Below are 17,550 nucleotides of genomic sequence, written 5' to 3'. Positions count from 1 at the left end.
TTTTTAAAACTCAAGTGTTGCAGTTTCTATTGCAACCTGAGAAGCTGCAACCTCTAAGGAGAGAACATTGAGTGTTTGGAGAGGGACTGAGTGTTTATAGCAGTTGTAATGAAAGGAAGTGACATGCTTTTTGGATAATCAGTAATGTTAACTCCCACTATAAATGAGCACAGCATGACATTTCCTAATAAATAAACATTGTTGCTATAAACTAAAAATGTATTTACAGAGGAAACATATGACACTATGTTGATAATTTTCCCGTTTTGAGCTTGAAAATTCCTATTGATTCTATAACAGTGTCTAGAGATTTTTTATTGTTTTATTTATTAACTTATTTATTTTGTACAGATCTTAGCTATGAGCCTCAGTGTCGACAGGCTGTACAATACCACCATCTGTATTTGTATCTCTGTCTGTTAATTATTCGGGTCTGTTTTAATATTTGGATTCTGGTTTAAGAACCCAAACTCCTGAATAAGCATAGCTGGAAAATTTTCAAGAATGATAACAATAAATCTTTAAATATCATTATTTAAAAATATGCCTTATAGAGTTCTTTCAAACTAAAGCCAAAAAGTATACAATAATATATTACAAACTTCTATATCCCATGAGCAGGGTTGCCAGGTTTAATGGACAATTCCTCTAGTACTGATGTACTTCATGGCTAAAAGTTTATGCACAGACTCATGTGCTTGATAAATATATCACAGTCCAGAATTAGTCCCCCATTACCTTTCAACTCTTCAGGGAGGCTTTCCAAAGAGATTTAATGAGATCAGGTACCGATGTCAGTTTATGAGACAGGGTTGAGGTTAGGGCTCTGGTTTGGACACTCTTCTTCAACCTCAAACCTTTGCAATTCGTATCTTCATGGAGCTCATTTTGTGTAGAGGAGCACTGTCCTGCTAAAACAGGGGTGGGCTTCTTAGCCCCACTATAGAAAAGCTTCGTGGCAACTGTTTGAAGAAGAAACACATATGGGATGTGATGGTCAGGTTCAATTCAAGTCCCACAAACCAGAAATCGACAGAACTGTTTACTTTCCTGTTAAACCGAACAGATTCAGTGTGTGGGTTTTAGGTTGGGAGTGGGAATTTTATTGAAACTTGGCAACCCTGCCCTATATTCCAGCTCCTGTCTATATCAATATTTGTATTTTTTAAATCCATTCAACGTATTTATATTCAATTCTGTATTCACCATATGAGAGGCAATGATGATGAAGTACTTTCAGTGACTATAATATAAACTTTCATAAGTCATTCACTTAACATTTGACTTTGGGTTAAAAGAGGAAAGAGAAGACGGATATGCAGCACTGACGTTGTTGATCATCAGGTGCATGATGGTTTTTGGAATCAGGTCTCGGATGCACTTGTAGACGATGCTCATGTAAGAGTCCACCAGGTTGCGGATGGTCTCCACCTGCCTCTCCAGCTGAGGGTCCATGGATAAGTCTTCATCCACCGCTGAGCTGTCGCCGTCTGCCTGAGAGAGGAAATGGAGGGAAAGAGAGAGAGAGAGAGAGAGAGAGAGAGAGAGGAAAAATTTGGAAAAATGGAAAGAATAAAGAAAGAGTAAAAGATAGGAATCAGAATACAAGGCATTAACCACATGCTTGTTTGAGATTATGAGAAAGATTATGATAAAAGAATAAGAAAAAGAAACAGAAGAAAATAATTCATCCCGGGACAGGAGGGATTGTTCTAAAGACTTGTGTCAAAACAAGTTACGGGGAACCCTGACAGAGCTCTAATGTCACTCAGCGAGGTCCACCACATCAGAGGAAAGCGAGTGAGAGAAAGAACTTGAGAAAGGGATAGATGGAGATGGAGATGGAGAAAAAGGGTAAAAAAGAGGAGGGGGGGGCTGATTAGAAACAGACATTAACGCCCCTCTTTCCCCTCTCCTCTCCTCAACGCAGTGACACAAGAGCTGAGGAATGCAGGCGGCCTGCTGATGGTGGAGCAGCCTGTCTAGAGCCTGTAGCCTGCTGGCCAAGTGGCAGAGCGAGAGATACACAACTCACAAACAGGATGCACACACACATACTTTCGGGTTCTCGCGCACGTTCACGGAGGTCACATTCGGGGCTCCTGCCTTTTGACTCGGAGGAACGAAGATAGAGTCAGAATCTCAGACAGAGGACAAAAAATGAACGGGAGAAAAGTACGAATGCTCAGGGAAAAAAGAAAAAAAAAAGAAAAGAAAAAAAAAAAAACGACAGTGAAAGAAAACACATGCTTGGAAACACTTGGGAAAAAGGTTAAGTCCCAACCTAGAATGTGATCCTGCCCAATCGAAACGCGAGAAACGAGTTACACAACAGGATTCGATTATGTACGGTTAATCTAAAATTGAACTATAAAAACGCTGCTCTTTTGAGAGAGATTTAGTGACATAGGTGGTTGTTTAACATTGTAGCTGATGTCAGTAGAGGATGCCTGTACACACTAATGGTGAGTGCTGTACAGCAGTACAGGTTATCGATACTGTTGTCTTACGGGTGTTTTCTCAGGATAGACTCCAGCACGCAGCAGTGAGGCTTTCCAGCTGTCTGCCTCCTCCTGCGTGTCACTAGCGAGCTCCAGCTGCCTGTAGTCCTTATACACGTTCCTATGGCACACACACACACACACACACACACACACACACACACACACACACACACACAGAGTGGTCATGGCAGCGTACTTGCAAACACTCATCTCACAAAGTCACTCAGCATCTTCCTGGGCCTCATCGTACAAGTATTTTATTCTTTTTTATATAGAATGCCTTCTTTGCTGTATGCACCCTTTTCCGAGCTACGATTTTCCCCTTACTCGCTGTCACCTCTCAAATCTTTGTCTCTATTGCTGACAGAACTCAGGAAGCCGATAATCTGGAGTCCAGCTCCCTCCATCTGTTCCACATTCGCCCTAATGACTGTGTTGTTTCTTCCTCATTTTGCGCGTACCCCCTCCATGCCGCACCCCCACCCCCGAAACAACCGTCCCCTCCCTGTTTGCGCAGCCTGTTACTCGGTCCGCCATCGTAAAGATACGCAAAGCCATACATATAACATATAACACACACACAATACACATGCACACAATGCATCAAATGTATCCACATATACATGGTTGTGTCTGTCCAGGTGTCCTCTTTGTGAGTAATAATAAATAAAAATAAATCGCCCAAATTCAGTTACCTGCCAATTCCCACCCACATTTCAGCTTCTCCACTATTGTAATCGGATACGATAATAAAGAACACATGCTTTCTATGAGACACAATCTGGCAGCAATCTGTGTGGCAGGGCAGTGGAACACACTCGGAGGTGTTCGCTATCTGCCCTCTTCCCCATACACAAGCTCACAGACGCCCACGATTGGCTAGTGTCACTCTGATTGACGGCGGGGAGAGCATGTCAATCCCAACCACCCGGTTTGTTCCCGGCTGGCTATGGCATCGTCTGGATGGATCCGAGCAGGATGATAAGGGAGAGAGTTTTAATCGGCTTCACGTAAACAGTAAAGAAAATAAAATGAAAAAAAGCATATACTCTAGAATCATCATTTCATGTACAAGTTTTCGTACGAGAGATTGTTACAATTGGTTTCTGGTTGGACTGTAACAATTTTGTGTGTGTGTGTGTGTGTGTGTGTGTGTGTTTATGGGGAGGTGGTAGCTTAGTGGTTTATGCATTGAACCTTGGCTCATTTCCACATAACTCATAATATTGTTCAGCTACAAAAAAAACGCTGTTCTGGCCAGCACGGCGCTATTACGCGTGATTGTCTATTACTAAGCATGTATCGTTTGCTATTATGTTTTAATCGTAATCGTTTAAGCCTGTTATGGGTACGAGTTACTGCAATGTCAAAATGTGTCTAAAATATGTGTTTCTGTGAAATCCACAAAACAATCCTTGATTAGCCAAGGAAAATGTTCTGCGCCATTTCCGGAGTGCTGATTTCTCTGAAGCTGAGCCTTTTTTATTCACAACCAGAGCCGTACAGGCAACGTGCCATCGCACGTAAGAGCCAAATGATCACACACACACACACACACACACACACACACACACACACTCTCCGTCTCTCTTACGCCAGTGGCATAACGATGGAGGACAAAACTGCACACTTTCGCCCCCCTTCTTATATCATTTGACATTGTCTCTAAAGCATTTTAGTACTATATGTGAGGAAGCATTGGTTTTTTAGCTTGAGTGTGTTTCCATGTGTCCCGATCACCTTTGGCTCAGAAATACACCCTGGTGAGTTCCTGAGTGTGTGTGGGTGTTAGGCAGTACGTTACAGCATCCTTGACAAGGTAAGTAGAGATGCTCTCGTTTCAGGAAAAAACGTAAAAGATCATGTTCGTTAATCAGAGCGGATTTGCATACACAGCCTTCGCTCTAAATTGAGCCGCGTCCCCACCCACAATTAAACCCGGAGCTGTGTTTCTTAGGAAAGAATCTGGGAGAGGGAGAGGAGAAGGGGGTTTCGACACAAGCCAGGAATGTGTCAGTGGGTCCCCATAGCACTGCCTATGTGTGAGAGGAAGTGTATCGTATGCGTTTGCTTGTGCTTTAAATCCCTTGCTCTGATGTGAATCGAAAGATCGGACTGTCCCTCTGCATGTGTGTGTGTGAGTGTGTGTGTAAGTGCTACGTCCATCACTTCGAAATCGACTCGCGCTCCCAGTTTGTGTCTAGCGTAATGAATGTCCGGGAAACTCCCGAACAAAAGAGCAGCCAGGAGCACGGAGCACAAATTCCACCAGAGCGTGTCAGTGAGAGCAGGACGACGAGTTACTAGTAATACGCTCGGGCCGTTTCAGCCAAACTGTGTCGGGTTTTTACGGGTTTCCTTATGCGTTCGACTGCGTTTTGTAAGCGAATGATCGTAAATCAAAGTGCAGCTGTGAGAGAGTGTCATGACCTCTTATTAGTGGCAACACACACACACAAACACACACAGTCGGATCAGTGTGTGAGTCCCGAGCTGTGAGTCACTAAAGTGTGGTTTGTCTGTAACTAGCTGTGTCTCCAGTTCCCAGTCTACAGCCTGATCATTTCTGACAACCCCACAAATGTGGTTGTGTGTGTGTGTGGTTGTGTGTACAAAACTGACCTCTGCTCTATGTTAAAGATGGAAAAGGCATGTTTGCTGGACATGAAGCTCTTCTCCATGTAGCGCACTCTCAGGTTGTCCAGAGGCAGCATGTACTTCTTCTCCTTCTCCTGAGGGAGTCACACACAGGGCACAAGTCAAGGGGGGAAGCGGATCAAACGGGACGACATCTCGGAGCTCATGGCTGTGGAGCTGCTCCAATGCAAAATTCATCATTCGACACGAATCACCGGGATCAGTGGCAGAAATTCGTTTGACAGCTACGCTGACCAACTGAGCCGATGCTTCTGCGGTTACCTTGTGCGGGTTGCATTAGCGAAGTTATTGTGATTGATTGCGAACACATCATTTGTCAGCTTTCTGTTACCAAGCCAATGAATGAATTGCAGCATTGTATAATATTATACTATACTATAAATGTAATATGATATAAATTTGATAATATATTTTAATAGATGATTTTGTAGGGGAAAGGGGACTTTTCGTGTGATGGCGTTCAACTTTTATATAATGATATGAAAGTACATGTTTTCTGATCTGATATTGTGAATTTATGCACCTGATGTACTAGACTTCATCATGTAATGTATATGTAACACTCTGCATGTGTGCTTTGTTTGGGTTTTCGCGATATACTCGATAAAGTCAAAACGAATTGTTCGATCCACAACTAACATTTTACAGGATTTAGCTGATGTTCGAATTCTTAAATGAAAAAATCTGGAAATCATCAGCGTCGTGGAAAACACTGTTTGTTGATCGGATAATCTTCAGTAGTCTCCTCGCCCTGACGCAAATATATGAATGCAAGCTGAAACTCGAACATGAATAATTATTCTGGATTATTGACGCGCAGCATCGACGGAATTGTCCGACGAAATGACCGAATAGAAGCAATTCATTCGATGGAAAAAGCCATGGGATATAATTGCTGCCAGAGAATGAAAGAAACCGAAGGGATTCGTGTACACGATTGGAGAGCTGGAAGTCGTGCGGGCGCTGGAATTTGCCGAAGGAATTTCGTCTTGATTGTTTTCTGCCTTTGAAAAGCGAAACCTCTAAACACGATGAATTGCACGACCTGAGCCGAATGGAAGCATGTGAGATCGTTTAACCGATCTAGCGATTTTTACGTTTAACACCAATCAGCTCTAATAACAGCCTGAAAGCAGCTTCGCACTGGTCCTGAAGAGCCCCAGAGCTGGTGTGATCTAAATCCATGTAATCAGAGTTAACACAGCTGAAGGGGAGACCGAGCACTCAGGGATGCTGCGCGATTTTCAGCGAGTGGCAAAAGACTTGGGAGGGGGAGGTAAAGAATGAAAGGGGGTTTAAAAGATAGAAAAAAAAGGCCCACATGTGGAAGTCATTATTCGGCCTGAGCCTCTAAAACACAACATTTCTCAAAAAGAAACGGGGCAGCCCCCCCCCCTCTCTATCTCTCCCCCTCCTTCAGTCCAGGAGGGGCTGGGGTCTCAGGAAACGGCTTGGATTACACGGTGCGGAGGAGAAGTTGCAGAGACGGACCAAACGACAATAACCAAAGGCGTCAACCTTGAGGAGAATGTGAGAGACTGGGATTTCAAAAAGCAACAACAAATTCAGAAAAAGGAATATAAATAGATCAGCGAAGACTTAGTCATATCCTGTACCCTTTCCTCCTAACCCTCGTGCTCTTCTTCTTCTTCTTCTTTTTTTTCTTTCCTCCTTTCAATTTTACTCAATCCCTGCTCCCTTTTCCTAGTCTGTACCCCTCTAAAACTTTCTCATTTTTCCCTTTCAGAGGCCCACTTCCTGCCGGAGATTTTTAGAGGTTAAAAAAAAAAAGGTCAGAAATGACGGGCTGGCGTCAAGACTACAACATCTGGTACCGCTTTAGAGGGAGAGAGCAAGAGAAAGCAGAAGTGCAGAAGTGTAGAGAAAGTGGATAGATATGGGAGGAGTGGAGAGAACTGGAGAACCGCTGATGGAGGTGTGGACAGCAGAGCATCGTGGCCAAGGATTGAAAGTCTGAAAAGAAAAAAAAAAATTTGATAGCAAGACAATCCAAAAAAAATCAATTCCCAGAGGGTCCTTTCAACCCCTTATATGGCCAGCAGGTTCCTCCCTCTCTCTCCTCTCTCTCTCATTCTCCGCCCGCTCTCTCGTTCTTCTCTCGCTCTTTTTTCACCATGCCTTCCCTAAATGCGCCGCCAGACTGCCGGCTACAGGAGTGAAATGTGCCACGTCAAGACTGGATACTCGACCGGAGCGGTGAGAGGGAAACGGCGAGAGGAAACCGGGCGGAAAACAGGAACGGGACGAAAAACGACAACGGAGCTCCGGCGCGTGTCTTTCTGCCCCCTGCGCCGGGAAGCCAGTGGCAGATGGAAAGGGAGGGGGGTTGAGGGGGGAAAAAAAAGGACACTATTTCTATCTTGTTTATTTTTTTTTATCTTCCACCTCCTCCTGTGAAAGTCTGAGCTAGAGAGAATGGGCTGAGTAGATAGAGTAGATAGAGAGAAATGAGGAAACGAGAAAGTGTGACAAGAAGGGAGGGAATCTCCTGCTCCGTCATCCCAGTGTTCAGACTACCTGTTCAGGATCATACTGGTGTACAGTAGTCTGCACATTGGTTAGACTGTGCATGGATTGGCGACGCAACCAGACTTGCACTCGTATGCCGCCGAGCTTTTTTTTTTTTTTAGGTTTCTTTCGTGGTTCTGTCGGCAAACAAGGTTTGTACGGTGTCTGCTAATCGGGCTAATTTACTATCGCTTGCATGTGAATGGCCGAGGGTCAGAGTGGATTTGCTGGTGTGTGTGATAAAACTCAGTGACTAAAATGACGTGCGTGCAGCGGCGCGCTGATTAAGCATCGCTAGGTACTAGCTTAAAAGAAACATGTGCAGCGTACTCGGTGTGTTCCTCCCAAGAGCTCTTAACGAACTCCAACTTCTGCATGCATGGTATGTCGTATGATCTGGTATGAGCAGAACTCTGACTGACACACACACACACACACACACACACACACACGTATATATGAGACAGCTCTGAGCTGCACATATACATGAAACTGCTCTCAGACATTTGGACACTTAAAGGCCCCCCTCCCCACATACACACACACACACACACACACACACACACAGAGTTAGTGTGGCGATGTAGTAAGAGAGAGAAAGCGAGGCTTAGTCAGAGTCATCTGTTTTCTCTCATGCAGCATGAGTGTGAGAGACAGAACTGGAGAGAGAGAGAGAGAGAGAGAGAGAGAGAGAGAGAGAGAGTGTGTGTGTGTGTGTGTGTGTGTGTGAGAGAGAGAGAAAGAGAGAGAGAGAGAGACTCCAGGAATGCGTGTCTGTTTAGTGTTGGGATGGTTTATCCAAACCAGCGGCACTAGAAATACCGAAAAAAATGATCTAGAACGATGGCTGTGTGCAGTTGTGGTACAGCTGCTGACCTATTAGCTGATGAGAAAGGAGAGGAGTGTGTGTGTGTGTGTGTGTGTGTGTGTGTGTGTGTGTGTGTGTGTGTGTGTGTGAGGGAGAAAGAAAGAAAAAGAGACAGGGAATAGCTATATGATAGGCTATATAGGGGGTGAAGGGGTGCAGGATTGAGGAGGCAAAAGGGATATCACTCTATCTTTCTATCTCTCTCTTTTTCTTTCTCTCTCGCTTTCTTTCTCGGCAGGCTCTTGGAGGCTGGTGTTTGGACAAAGGCTTACAATTTTCCAGCCAGGAATGTGTATGGTCCCAGAGAGACTGCCAGCCACAGAGAGAAAGAAAGAGAAAGAGAGCGAGAAAGAGAGAGGCCAATTTAAGTCAGGAGACGAATGAAGTGTGAATTAAAGATGTATGCCAGAGAAGAATGGACGGAGCACAGTCACGGCGCAGAGGTAAAGGAAATAGGCGTAGGCAAGGAGTCAGCACTAAAACCGACTAACGGCTTCACGTGTGCGCCGAACAAAATGTCTTTTTGAGTATGTAAAAGAGGAATAGAATCACTGGGTTTTGTTCTAAAGGCATGTTTAATACGATCATATTTGAGCAAATTGTGTTCAGACATGATGGCAATTGTAAGAGAAAAAATACAGAAATGTGCTTTTGGATTGAAACTACAGATTTGGAAAGGCGGTCTTTGGGCATTTGATGCACACGGGACAATGGATACGACAGAAATATAGGAATAGCTAGTGCAGGCAGCACTTATTTCTTTTTTTTTCCTTTCGGAAATTCCTCTCTTTCAAAAAACTTTATAGTATCGAAAACGATTGTTATAAAGATCTCAACTTTGCCTAATAGGTCTACTTATAAGACACACAGACAGAAACACGGAGACGTTTATATTATGATCAGTAATATTTGTGTGTTCAGAAAGCTGTAATTAGGTTTTAGCGGCCAGTGTAAGTGCAGTAAAGTGTCTGTTTAGTCACATGGGGAAGTCAGAAATATTTGTCCCATCCTTTAAGAGTGTCTGTGATTACACTATGTCTGTTGCGTACGCCTTTCTATCGCTGACTGTTTGTGTTTGTCGAACTATATGTTTATTCGTTGTACCATTTGTATTCGGGCCCAAATTGTGTGTGTGTGTGTGTGTGTGTTAGTTTGGCTTGGGGGGAATCCAGCTGTGTCAGGGTGATCTGATCCAAATGCCTCTATTCCCAACAGAGAGTGAGCAAGAAAGCGAGGGTTACAGAGGGCAAAAGCGGAAAAGTAAGTCGAGGTGGGAACCTATAGTGTAAAAAATCCAGCCACGGAATTTTTGCTCAGGGTTGGTTTTCCATACCGAAACTCATCATGCTTCTAATTATGCGCCCCCTACAGGGTCTTTTTTTTCATGTCTTACTCATATCCTTAGGTATGATTTGATAGTCGTTCGATTCCAGTACATGAATCGGATCAAGAGAACGCATCATTGGCTGAGAGCGTTGTCTGTCTGCCTGTCTACACTTGCTGTGCAGAACTTCCTGCACCTGTACAGCAGGCACAGACAGGCAGACAGATGGCAGCCCACCTGACAGGCCACGCGACAAGAAGGACCATTTTTCGGGGCGCCGAAACGAGGAGCGTTTCCGAGACTCTGGAACTCTCTTCGCATCTATTGCCCGGATCATAGCAACGAATGCTCGATTGAGAACTCGAGTGAAACAGAAGCAGGCCAAACCTCACCTCGTCATCTTTGAACCAGGAGAGGCTCTGTGCAGTGAGCAGAAACCAGTACACTCTGGCCCCTCCCTTCATCAGACTAAGATTGTTGATGGTCAGCCAGCCTTTTTGGATCACCTGCAAAACAAGAAAGAGGTCAGGACTCCAACTTTCGAGGCCGTGAAAGAAGGAAGAGTTCGTTTCACCAGTCTTTGGAAAAACAGAGGCGGAGCAGTGTTATTTGGGGGGGGGGAAATGTAATAAAGTTGAAATAGTGATGTGTGACTGAATGTGTATGTGTCAATAGAAGCATATTAATGTCCGTGTATGGGTTTTTAAAAAAGTGCACAGCCCAGGTGGGGGCTTTAGGATGTGTCCTGACCGGCAGAGGAAGAGGAAAGGACTGGTGTAAGAGAATAAAGGAAGGAGGGCTAAAATAAGAGCGATGCAGGCAGAGGATGAGAGAAAACGGAGGGATGAGGGGGCGGAGGTGATGAAAGAAAGGGAAGGAGAAAGCCCAGCTGGCAAAAAGAGAATGAAGCAGACACATAGAGAAAGAGTGGACGAGCGCAAAAGAAAGAAAGTGAGATAGACTAGTAAAGAGTGCACACACTTCCTGTTTAACAGTATCCATGTACAAAAACATGATTGTTTGGAAGAAAACATATCCAGAACTGCAGTGTATGAAATGTAGAAGGCTCCAATCAGGGAACCTGCAAGAACCCTCCAAGAAAGGTCTCCAAGCAGAACCATATTTAAAAGCTAAGACGCTTCATTTATCCAGTATACGGTTACAAATCAGTGCGAAAGGCTGTATATGTAAAAATATACAGTATAATTTCATTCATTTGTTCAAATCTAAAATCTGCACTGCAACCCAATCATATCAATGGTCACATTCCAATACAAAAACCCCAAACACCCCCCATATAGTTCTTGGCAAAATAGGGGTAATTAACTGCCTTTGAGCAATCGAGTCTCACTAAATAAATAAATAAATAAATAAACAAACCAAAAAAATCACCTAGAAACCCTGTGTGATCCTAATAAACTGTACACAAGCACACATGCACCACACACCAGATGAACGGAGATCAGCGGCTATAAATCTACAAGCCTGGAGATTCCACAGTAGTTGTATTGTGTTTGGGAGCATCGTCACACACTTTTCGTATGATACACATTCGGTGAAAAGCCATACGTGTGCTCAGCAGGGGGTAAACATGATAACCAGGGTGGAAAGTAAACAATGACTTTGTAATTGAGTCGTACTTCTAATTTTTAAATCTTATAGAAAAGAATAGGCTTAATTTGTCAAAGTGAAATTCTTTCTTCGCATATTCCAGCTTACTTGGAAGCTGGGGTCAGAGCGCAGGGTCAGATATGATTTCCCCCCTCTGGAGCACAGAGAGTTAAGGGCCTTGATCAAGGGCCCAAAAGCAGCAGCTTGGCGATACCGGGGCTTAAACCACCCAACCTTCCGAACCCAGTATTCCAGCACCTTAACTTAATTTTACTTTTATTTACAGTTTTTCCTCAGTTGCTTTGGAGCGTTTCTCGGATCAGAATTACAATTACAGTACAGCAAAGGACCTACTTCATGTACAGTTTGGAAATTGGACCTCTTTTAATGTTTAAAGGCTCTGGCATGGAGGAGCTGGTGTTTTTTTATCTATGATGATCTCAAACGTTGAGCTATTTTATGAGTTGTTCAGTAGCTCCTGGTTCAACAACGTCAAACTGACTGTATCATCACTCATAATCTCACACTCTGGTGCTCATGGTGGTTCTCACTCTCCAATGTTTTGTATTGTTTTAAAATTGATAATCACACCCTTAATATCACCCAAATGAGGATGGGTTCCTCTAAAGGTTTCTTCCTCATAAGATCTAAGCAAGATTTTCCTTGCCACAGTCACCCAATTCTGTAAAGCTAGTTTGAGACAACGTCCATTGTGAAACGCGCTATAGAAATAAACTCGGACTTGAATCCTGTCCGGTCTTTTTGCATTCAATATAAATCAAATATGCAATGAAATTCATATATACCATACAGAAGAAATTGTGCATTTTCAGTCACTGTAATCCAAACCGTAGTTTATATCAAAATACTGAAACTGCGCAGCGTCACACTGACAACATGCCTTGACATTTTGCCGATCTTGATTGTGATCAATGACAAAAGGACCCAGAGTTCTGAAGGCAATGATTTGTTCATTGACACAAATATTTACTTCTGAGAGATGAACTAAGGATGATGAAAGAAAGTACAGGCTTTTGCAAGAAATCCAATGTGCTGTTTGTACACATTGTTTCGAGAAATGATCTTACTGGTTTGCAAATGGATGATTTGAGAAAACGCTCCAAAGCAACTAAACTGTAAGAATGTTTTGGTTGAAGTATTGCGCTTAACTAATGAGTAAAAAAAAAAAAAAGAAAAAAAAAAAAGGAAACTGAACTGTCTTGAACTACACTAGAACACCCTCGCTGTAAAAAAAAAAAAAGAAAAAAAAGGAAACTGAACTGTCTTGAACTACACTAGAACACCCTCGCTGTAAAAAAAAAAAAAAAAAGTAAGTTTGACTTCAGTACATTTTTACTTTTACATGAGTAGATTTTTAGACCTATAACTTGTACTTATATTTGATTACTCTTTCCACCTCATAATGTTAATGACGGCAGGCTGAATGAGTTAGAGAGATGCTCGGAGATCAAGAGCAGAGAAGAGGTTTCTTGGAATTTATGCTGCATTAGATCAGGAGGAAATAAATATTTTCAGACTGAAGAGATAATCGTTAAAAAGCTGTGCGGATTCATGGAATCGTCTCGATCCCTCGGTTCCATGCATTTCGGGCCGTGGTGTTAGAAGCTGCAGACGGCAGAAGGAGAAGTGGACGGCAGATAGTAAAGCTTACAGACACTTAGGACTCGTACAATTTGACTGGGAGGTGGAGGTGCAGCAGCCTAAAAACGTCAGAGAGAAGAACATCGTTACTATAGGACTAGAGGGCATCCTTACACGTTCATCAAGTACATCTCTTGCAAACTTAGAGACAGGAAGACACAAAGCGATCGATTCTGAAATCGGATGAAGTACCCTTGTTCGGTAGTGGATCTGATAAAACAGAGGCTTCATGCGGTGTGGATGTGAGTTACTCACCGTGCCCCCTGCTGAACAGGTGGAGAAGTGCATGAGCGCAAAAGGCCAAGAAGGGAAAAGGGTAGGACGTGTGGACTCTTTGTTAAAAACGGAAATGCGAAAAGAACCGGGAATCTTACAGAACAACAACCTGCAGTGTTAACAGGACCCTGTTTGAATGTGAAAATGAATTATTTTCAATTAGGTTTTACGAGACTAGAAATAAATGTGAGTGACTAAAGAGCAGTGGTGGGCAGTAAGGAAGTACAGTAATCCCCCGCATTTGCCTCATAACTAATTTTTTTGGTGGGTTTTTATGTTGAATCAATAACATTTATGGATAAAAATATAATTATTAAGTATAAAATGAAGTCAAATGTTAATACAGTACAGTACTGTATACAAAAAAAGAACACGGGGGTTTACTGTAAATGTGATTCGTTACTGTACTACAGTAACTTTTTCGTGTATCTGTACTTTACTGAAGGATTTCCTTTTGGGGAGACTTTTATTTCACTACATTTCAAATAACTTACATCTACATTTTGGGAAATCAGTCGTTCCTTTTTATTTATGAGCGGATAAAAACTTATGTGGTCAAACACAGCAAGCAACCAATCAAACGCTCTCTGTTTTAAACTTGTCCTGATTGGCGCTTGGTGGTTTCTACTTATCACCAACATACTGTTCAGCATCAGTTCAACAGCAAGCAGAACATTCAGAGAGGAACAAATGATGGAAGAATCTCCAGACTCGAACTCGCCACAACAACGGTGGCCTTATTTGTGGGATAATAGGAATGATAATAGGAACATTATAGCCGTAATAAATCACAGTATTTTGGATACGTAAGTAAATTTGAAGGCAAATACTTTTCAACTTTTATGCAAGTGAAAGTTTAAAGGGACCTATTTTTTTCCTATAATATTTTACCTACTGTATCTCTACTTTAACTCAAGTATATGTTTTGTGTACTTTGTCCACCACTGCAAAACAATATAAAGAAGGTATTTTACAGATGGTAAAAGGGGCAGAGACACAACAAACAGTTATGAGTACATGAGTACATTAATAGAAGGGTATTGTTAGTTATTAGTGAGTAATCTGTAATATAATATAAAAGCAAACTTGAGGAAAGAAACACAAACCACAGACAACACAAAAAAAAGGATGTTAGGTACAATATCTCAAATGCTTCGTGATCAGTTTTTCTACTAATGCGTCTACATTCACAGCTTCACACTAGAGATGTGCTTTGGGACTGGGTATTTTTTTTCAAGCATGCAGACGTGGCATGTTTTCACAAAGGTTACAGGGCAGGAAGAAACATTGTAACAATTTTAAATGACTCGTTTTGACATACGTGTTTAAAAAAACACAGCCGATGAATAACTAAGTTTATACTTTAGTTTGTATTGTTTATTTATTACTATCGAACATTTCAAAACTATTTATAATGTACAGGTCTCTTTACTTTAAATCGGTGTGAAGTGCTCCAATTTGGGGACAATATCAATTTCAAAGGAGCGTCTAATTATATCATATCATATGTGCAGTGATCAGATTGTTACAGAAGTCCTTTATATGCCGCTATAATATATTTTTCTTTCTGACGTGTGACACTTCTGAACGTTCAGCACGGTGAGGGGACTTGAATGGCAGGCGTCACCACATTCGTAAAACAACTGCAACAGCAGGCATGTGACGTATCAAAACGCTCGTCTCTCAGAGTACGATCTCGTCTCGTCTCGACCTGGTGTCGAGGTTTGCATCGTCACATTTTTCTCGTGAATACGATTTAATTTTCTTGTGATCTCAAAATCATTTTATTACAACATTCATGGTTTCCTCGTGATCAGAACTTGTCTGTGTATTGGGCATAAGGGCACGCTCTAGAGGCAGCATCATTGCAGCGTCATTAAACTCAACTCAAGCTTTATTGTCATTCTACCGCATACACAGTATACAAACGAACGCAATTTCGTTACTAACGGACCAAGTGCATATACTGTGAGAAAGCAGGAGTAAATCTTCTTCTTTCGGCTGCTTCCAAATTATACATAAATAAACAGTAAACATCAAACACAACAGAGTTGAGGTGTGAAAACTATGAGGTAGATGTTATAAATATGAGGTTGAAATGTGAGTAATGTAAGAACAGAAGTAAAGAGTAAAGTGCGCGTGCACGGTAAGAGGTGATCACATGCAACTGTGTGCAATTTCCAAAGTGCATGTTTTAACATAACGACTGGATGTCTATAGTAAACCGTTCAAGTCCCTGAGTGCAGATGTCTGCAGATGTGCTACAATGTCAGACATTGTCCATGATGCTGCGAGGATGTTGCCTCTAGAACATGCTCTCATGACAAATACACAGAAAGTTCTGATCACCAGGAAACAATCGTGTCGTGATAACGAGAAAACAAGAGAGAAAAAAGATTATAATGCGTGGACTCTTAGGACTTCTGAAGATCAGCAGACTAGCAGTATTAAAAAAAGAAGAAAAACTGTCCCGTGTACAGCTCTATATCACACCGTCACGCTCCCATTTCCATGACACTGACTCACCTGGTTCCATGTGGAAGCCTTTCTGGTAATCTGGTTATTTCTTTGTTGTGCACTTGAAATAGAAAAAAGAGTAACAAATGGTATAAAGTGCTGCTTTTTTATCATAACCTGGCCTGAATAAGTGTCCGTGCTATGGCTATTAGAACTCACTTGGCGAATCCGATAAAGTCTTCGTGATTGGTGTTGATGTAGGAAAGCTGAATGTCTACTGAAAGGAAGATCTGTTGGATTAAAACAGAATATAATGCATTGATTATTATTATATGTATATTATTCATAAGAAGTGGTATCAAAAAGTTTCTGGCGCTATTCTGATCACGTGCGTTACCACGTCTGCGTCATCATGGACGGCAAGTTAGAAGAAAAAGCAAACCTTAAATTCTGCATGAAACTGGGCAAATCTGCCACGGAGACGTTTGACATGACGTATGTTTGACCTACGGCGATGCTGCGATGAGAATTTTGAGTGGCGCGAGCGCTTCGAGAGCGAAAGAGCATCAATGTGAGACTACGAGATCAGGATCAGGAAGACCTTCGGCACCGTGTTCTCACTTCGGCACACTACTGGCCAGATTTAGCTCCTTTTGCTCTCTTCCTGAAGATGAAGATCCAGCACGAAGGTCGCCATTTTGACACCATTAGGGAGATCCAGCACGAATCGCAGAAAGTGCGTGAAACTGAACCCCCCCTTTGTGCAAGGGGACTATTTTAAAGATGATAGTGTGTAAACGTAGATAAATGATGTACTTCCTTGTAACCAGAGCTCGTCTCGAAACTTTTTGATATTACATCGTATTTGAATTACTCATTTGTTTACTTCTCACCTGGTCTTTGGTTCTACTCTCTTGCTCCCGAATATGTGTGGTGACTATTCTCTCTGTCTCCTCCTGCAGCCTCGGAAAGGTCCCTAACTGGACAACAACATCCACAATTACGTGAGTACACGGTTCACGTGCGCTTCATTTCAGTAGTATTAAAAAAAACACTTATAATACCTTGCCGATGCACTGCCTCACTGTGGCTACGAGCTCCTGGATGACCATATCGATGCATTTAACACAGGGACCTTTGAGCTTCACAATCTCCTTTTTAACAATGGCCTCAAACGCCAGGTCAGGAGTGAACAAGCCTGTCCTAGACAAACAAACAAACAGACCACCACACACAGCAAATGTACCTATGAGCTGAGGATATACTGTGCTGTCAGACTAAAGGTTAAGTAAAGCTGTGATGTTTGAAAGCCAGACCTAATCCCGTGAATATTCTTGATGGCGTAGCTTATCTCGCGCCGCAACTCCTTCTCGTCGATCTCCATCTAATGAGCGAGCGACAGCGAATGAGTGCGGATTGTCACAATGCAAAGTTTTCGGTAGTGAAACAGATGTGTGATGGCCGGCACACACCTTGATCAGCTCGTAGGGAAAGCGCTCGTGGAAGATGCGATTGATTTTGGCTCCTCCTGAGAGTTGAACAGTGTCCACTTGGTCACCGGAGCCCTCGATCATCTTCTCAAAGTCCAGCCCGAAGTGCTGGATGAGCCTGACAGATACAAAAGGAAATAAAGTGTAAAGACAAGAATATACCTTATTAGA

At 42.5% G+C, this 17,550-nt stretch overlaps 1 protein-coding gene across 3 annotated transcripts in view; it reads right to left on the bottom strand.

Moving 5' to 3' along the window:
* The window catches only part of dnm3a (dynamin 3a), a 35,876-nt gene that overhangs the window by 7,831 nt on the left and 10,495 nt on the right, over window positions 1-17,550 (bottom strand). For 2 of the 3 annotated variants that reach the window (XM_046835935.1, XM_046835936.1), the window contains exons 9-19: window positions 17,362-17,497; window positions 17,206-17,273; window positions 16,954-17,092; window positions 16,783-16,869; window positions 16,109-16,179; window positions 15,959-16,010; window positions 13,186-13,215; window positions 10,276-10,389; window positions 5,127-5,236; window positions 2,511-2,622; window positions 1,330-1,494 (exon numbers count right to left, since the gene is read on the bottom strand). In XM_046835935.1, the coding sequence (XP_046691891.1) occupies window positions 1,330-1,494; window positions 2,511-2,622; window positions 5,127-5,236; window positions 10,276-10,389; window positions 13,186-13,215; window positions 15,959-16,010; window positions 16,109-16,179; window positions 16,783-16,869; window positions 16,954-17,092; window positions 17,206-17,273; window positions 17,362-17,497 (1,084 nt within the window). The remainder of the gene's footprint in view (window positions 1-1,329; window positions 1,495-2,510; window positions 2,623-5,126; window positions 5,237-10,275; window positions 10,390-13,185; window positions 13,216-15,958; window positions 16,011-16,108; window positions 16,180-16,782; window positions 16,870-16,953; window positions 17,093-17,205; window positions 17,274-17,361; window positions 17,498-17,550) is intronic. The other variant, XM_046835937.1, reaches the window with a different exon arrangement.

The sequence above is a fragment of the Silurus meridionalis genome, chromosome 23, assembly GCF_014805685.1.
Source record: "Silurus meridionalis isolate SWU-2019-XX chromosome 23, ASM1480568v1, whole genome shotgun sequence".
In the NCBI taxonomy this organism is placed as follows: Eukaryota; Metazoa; Chordata; class Actinopteri; order Siluriformes; family Siluridae; genus Silurus; species Silurus meridionalis.
The sequence above is the reverse complement of the archived record's forward strand: the minus strand, read 5'-3'. Positions and strand labels throughout refer to the sequence as shown.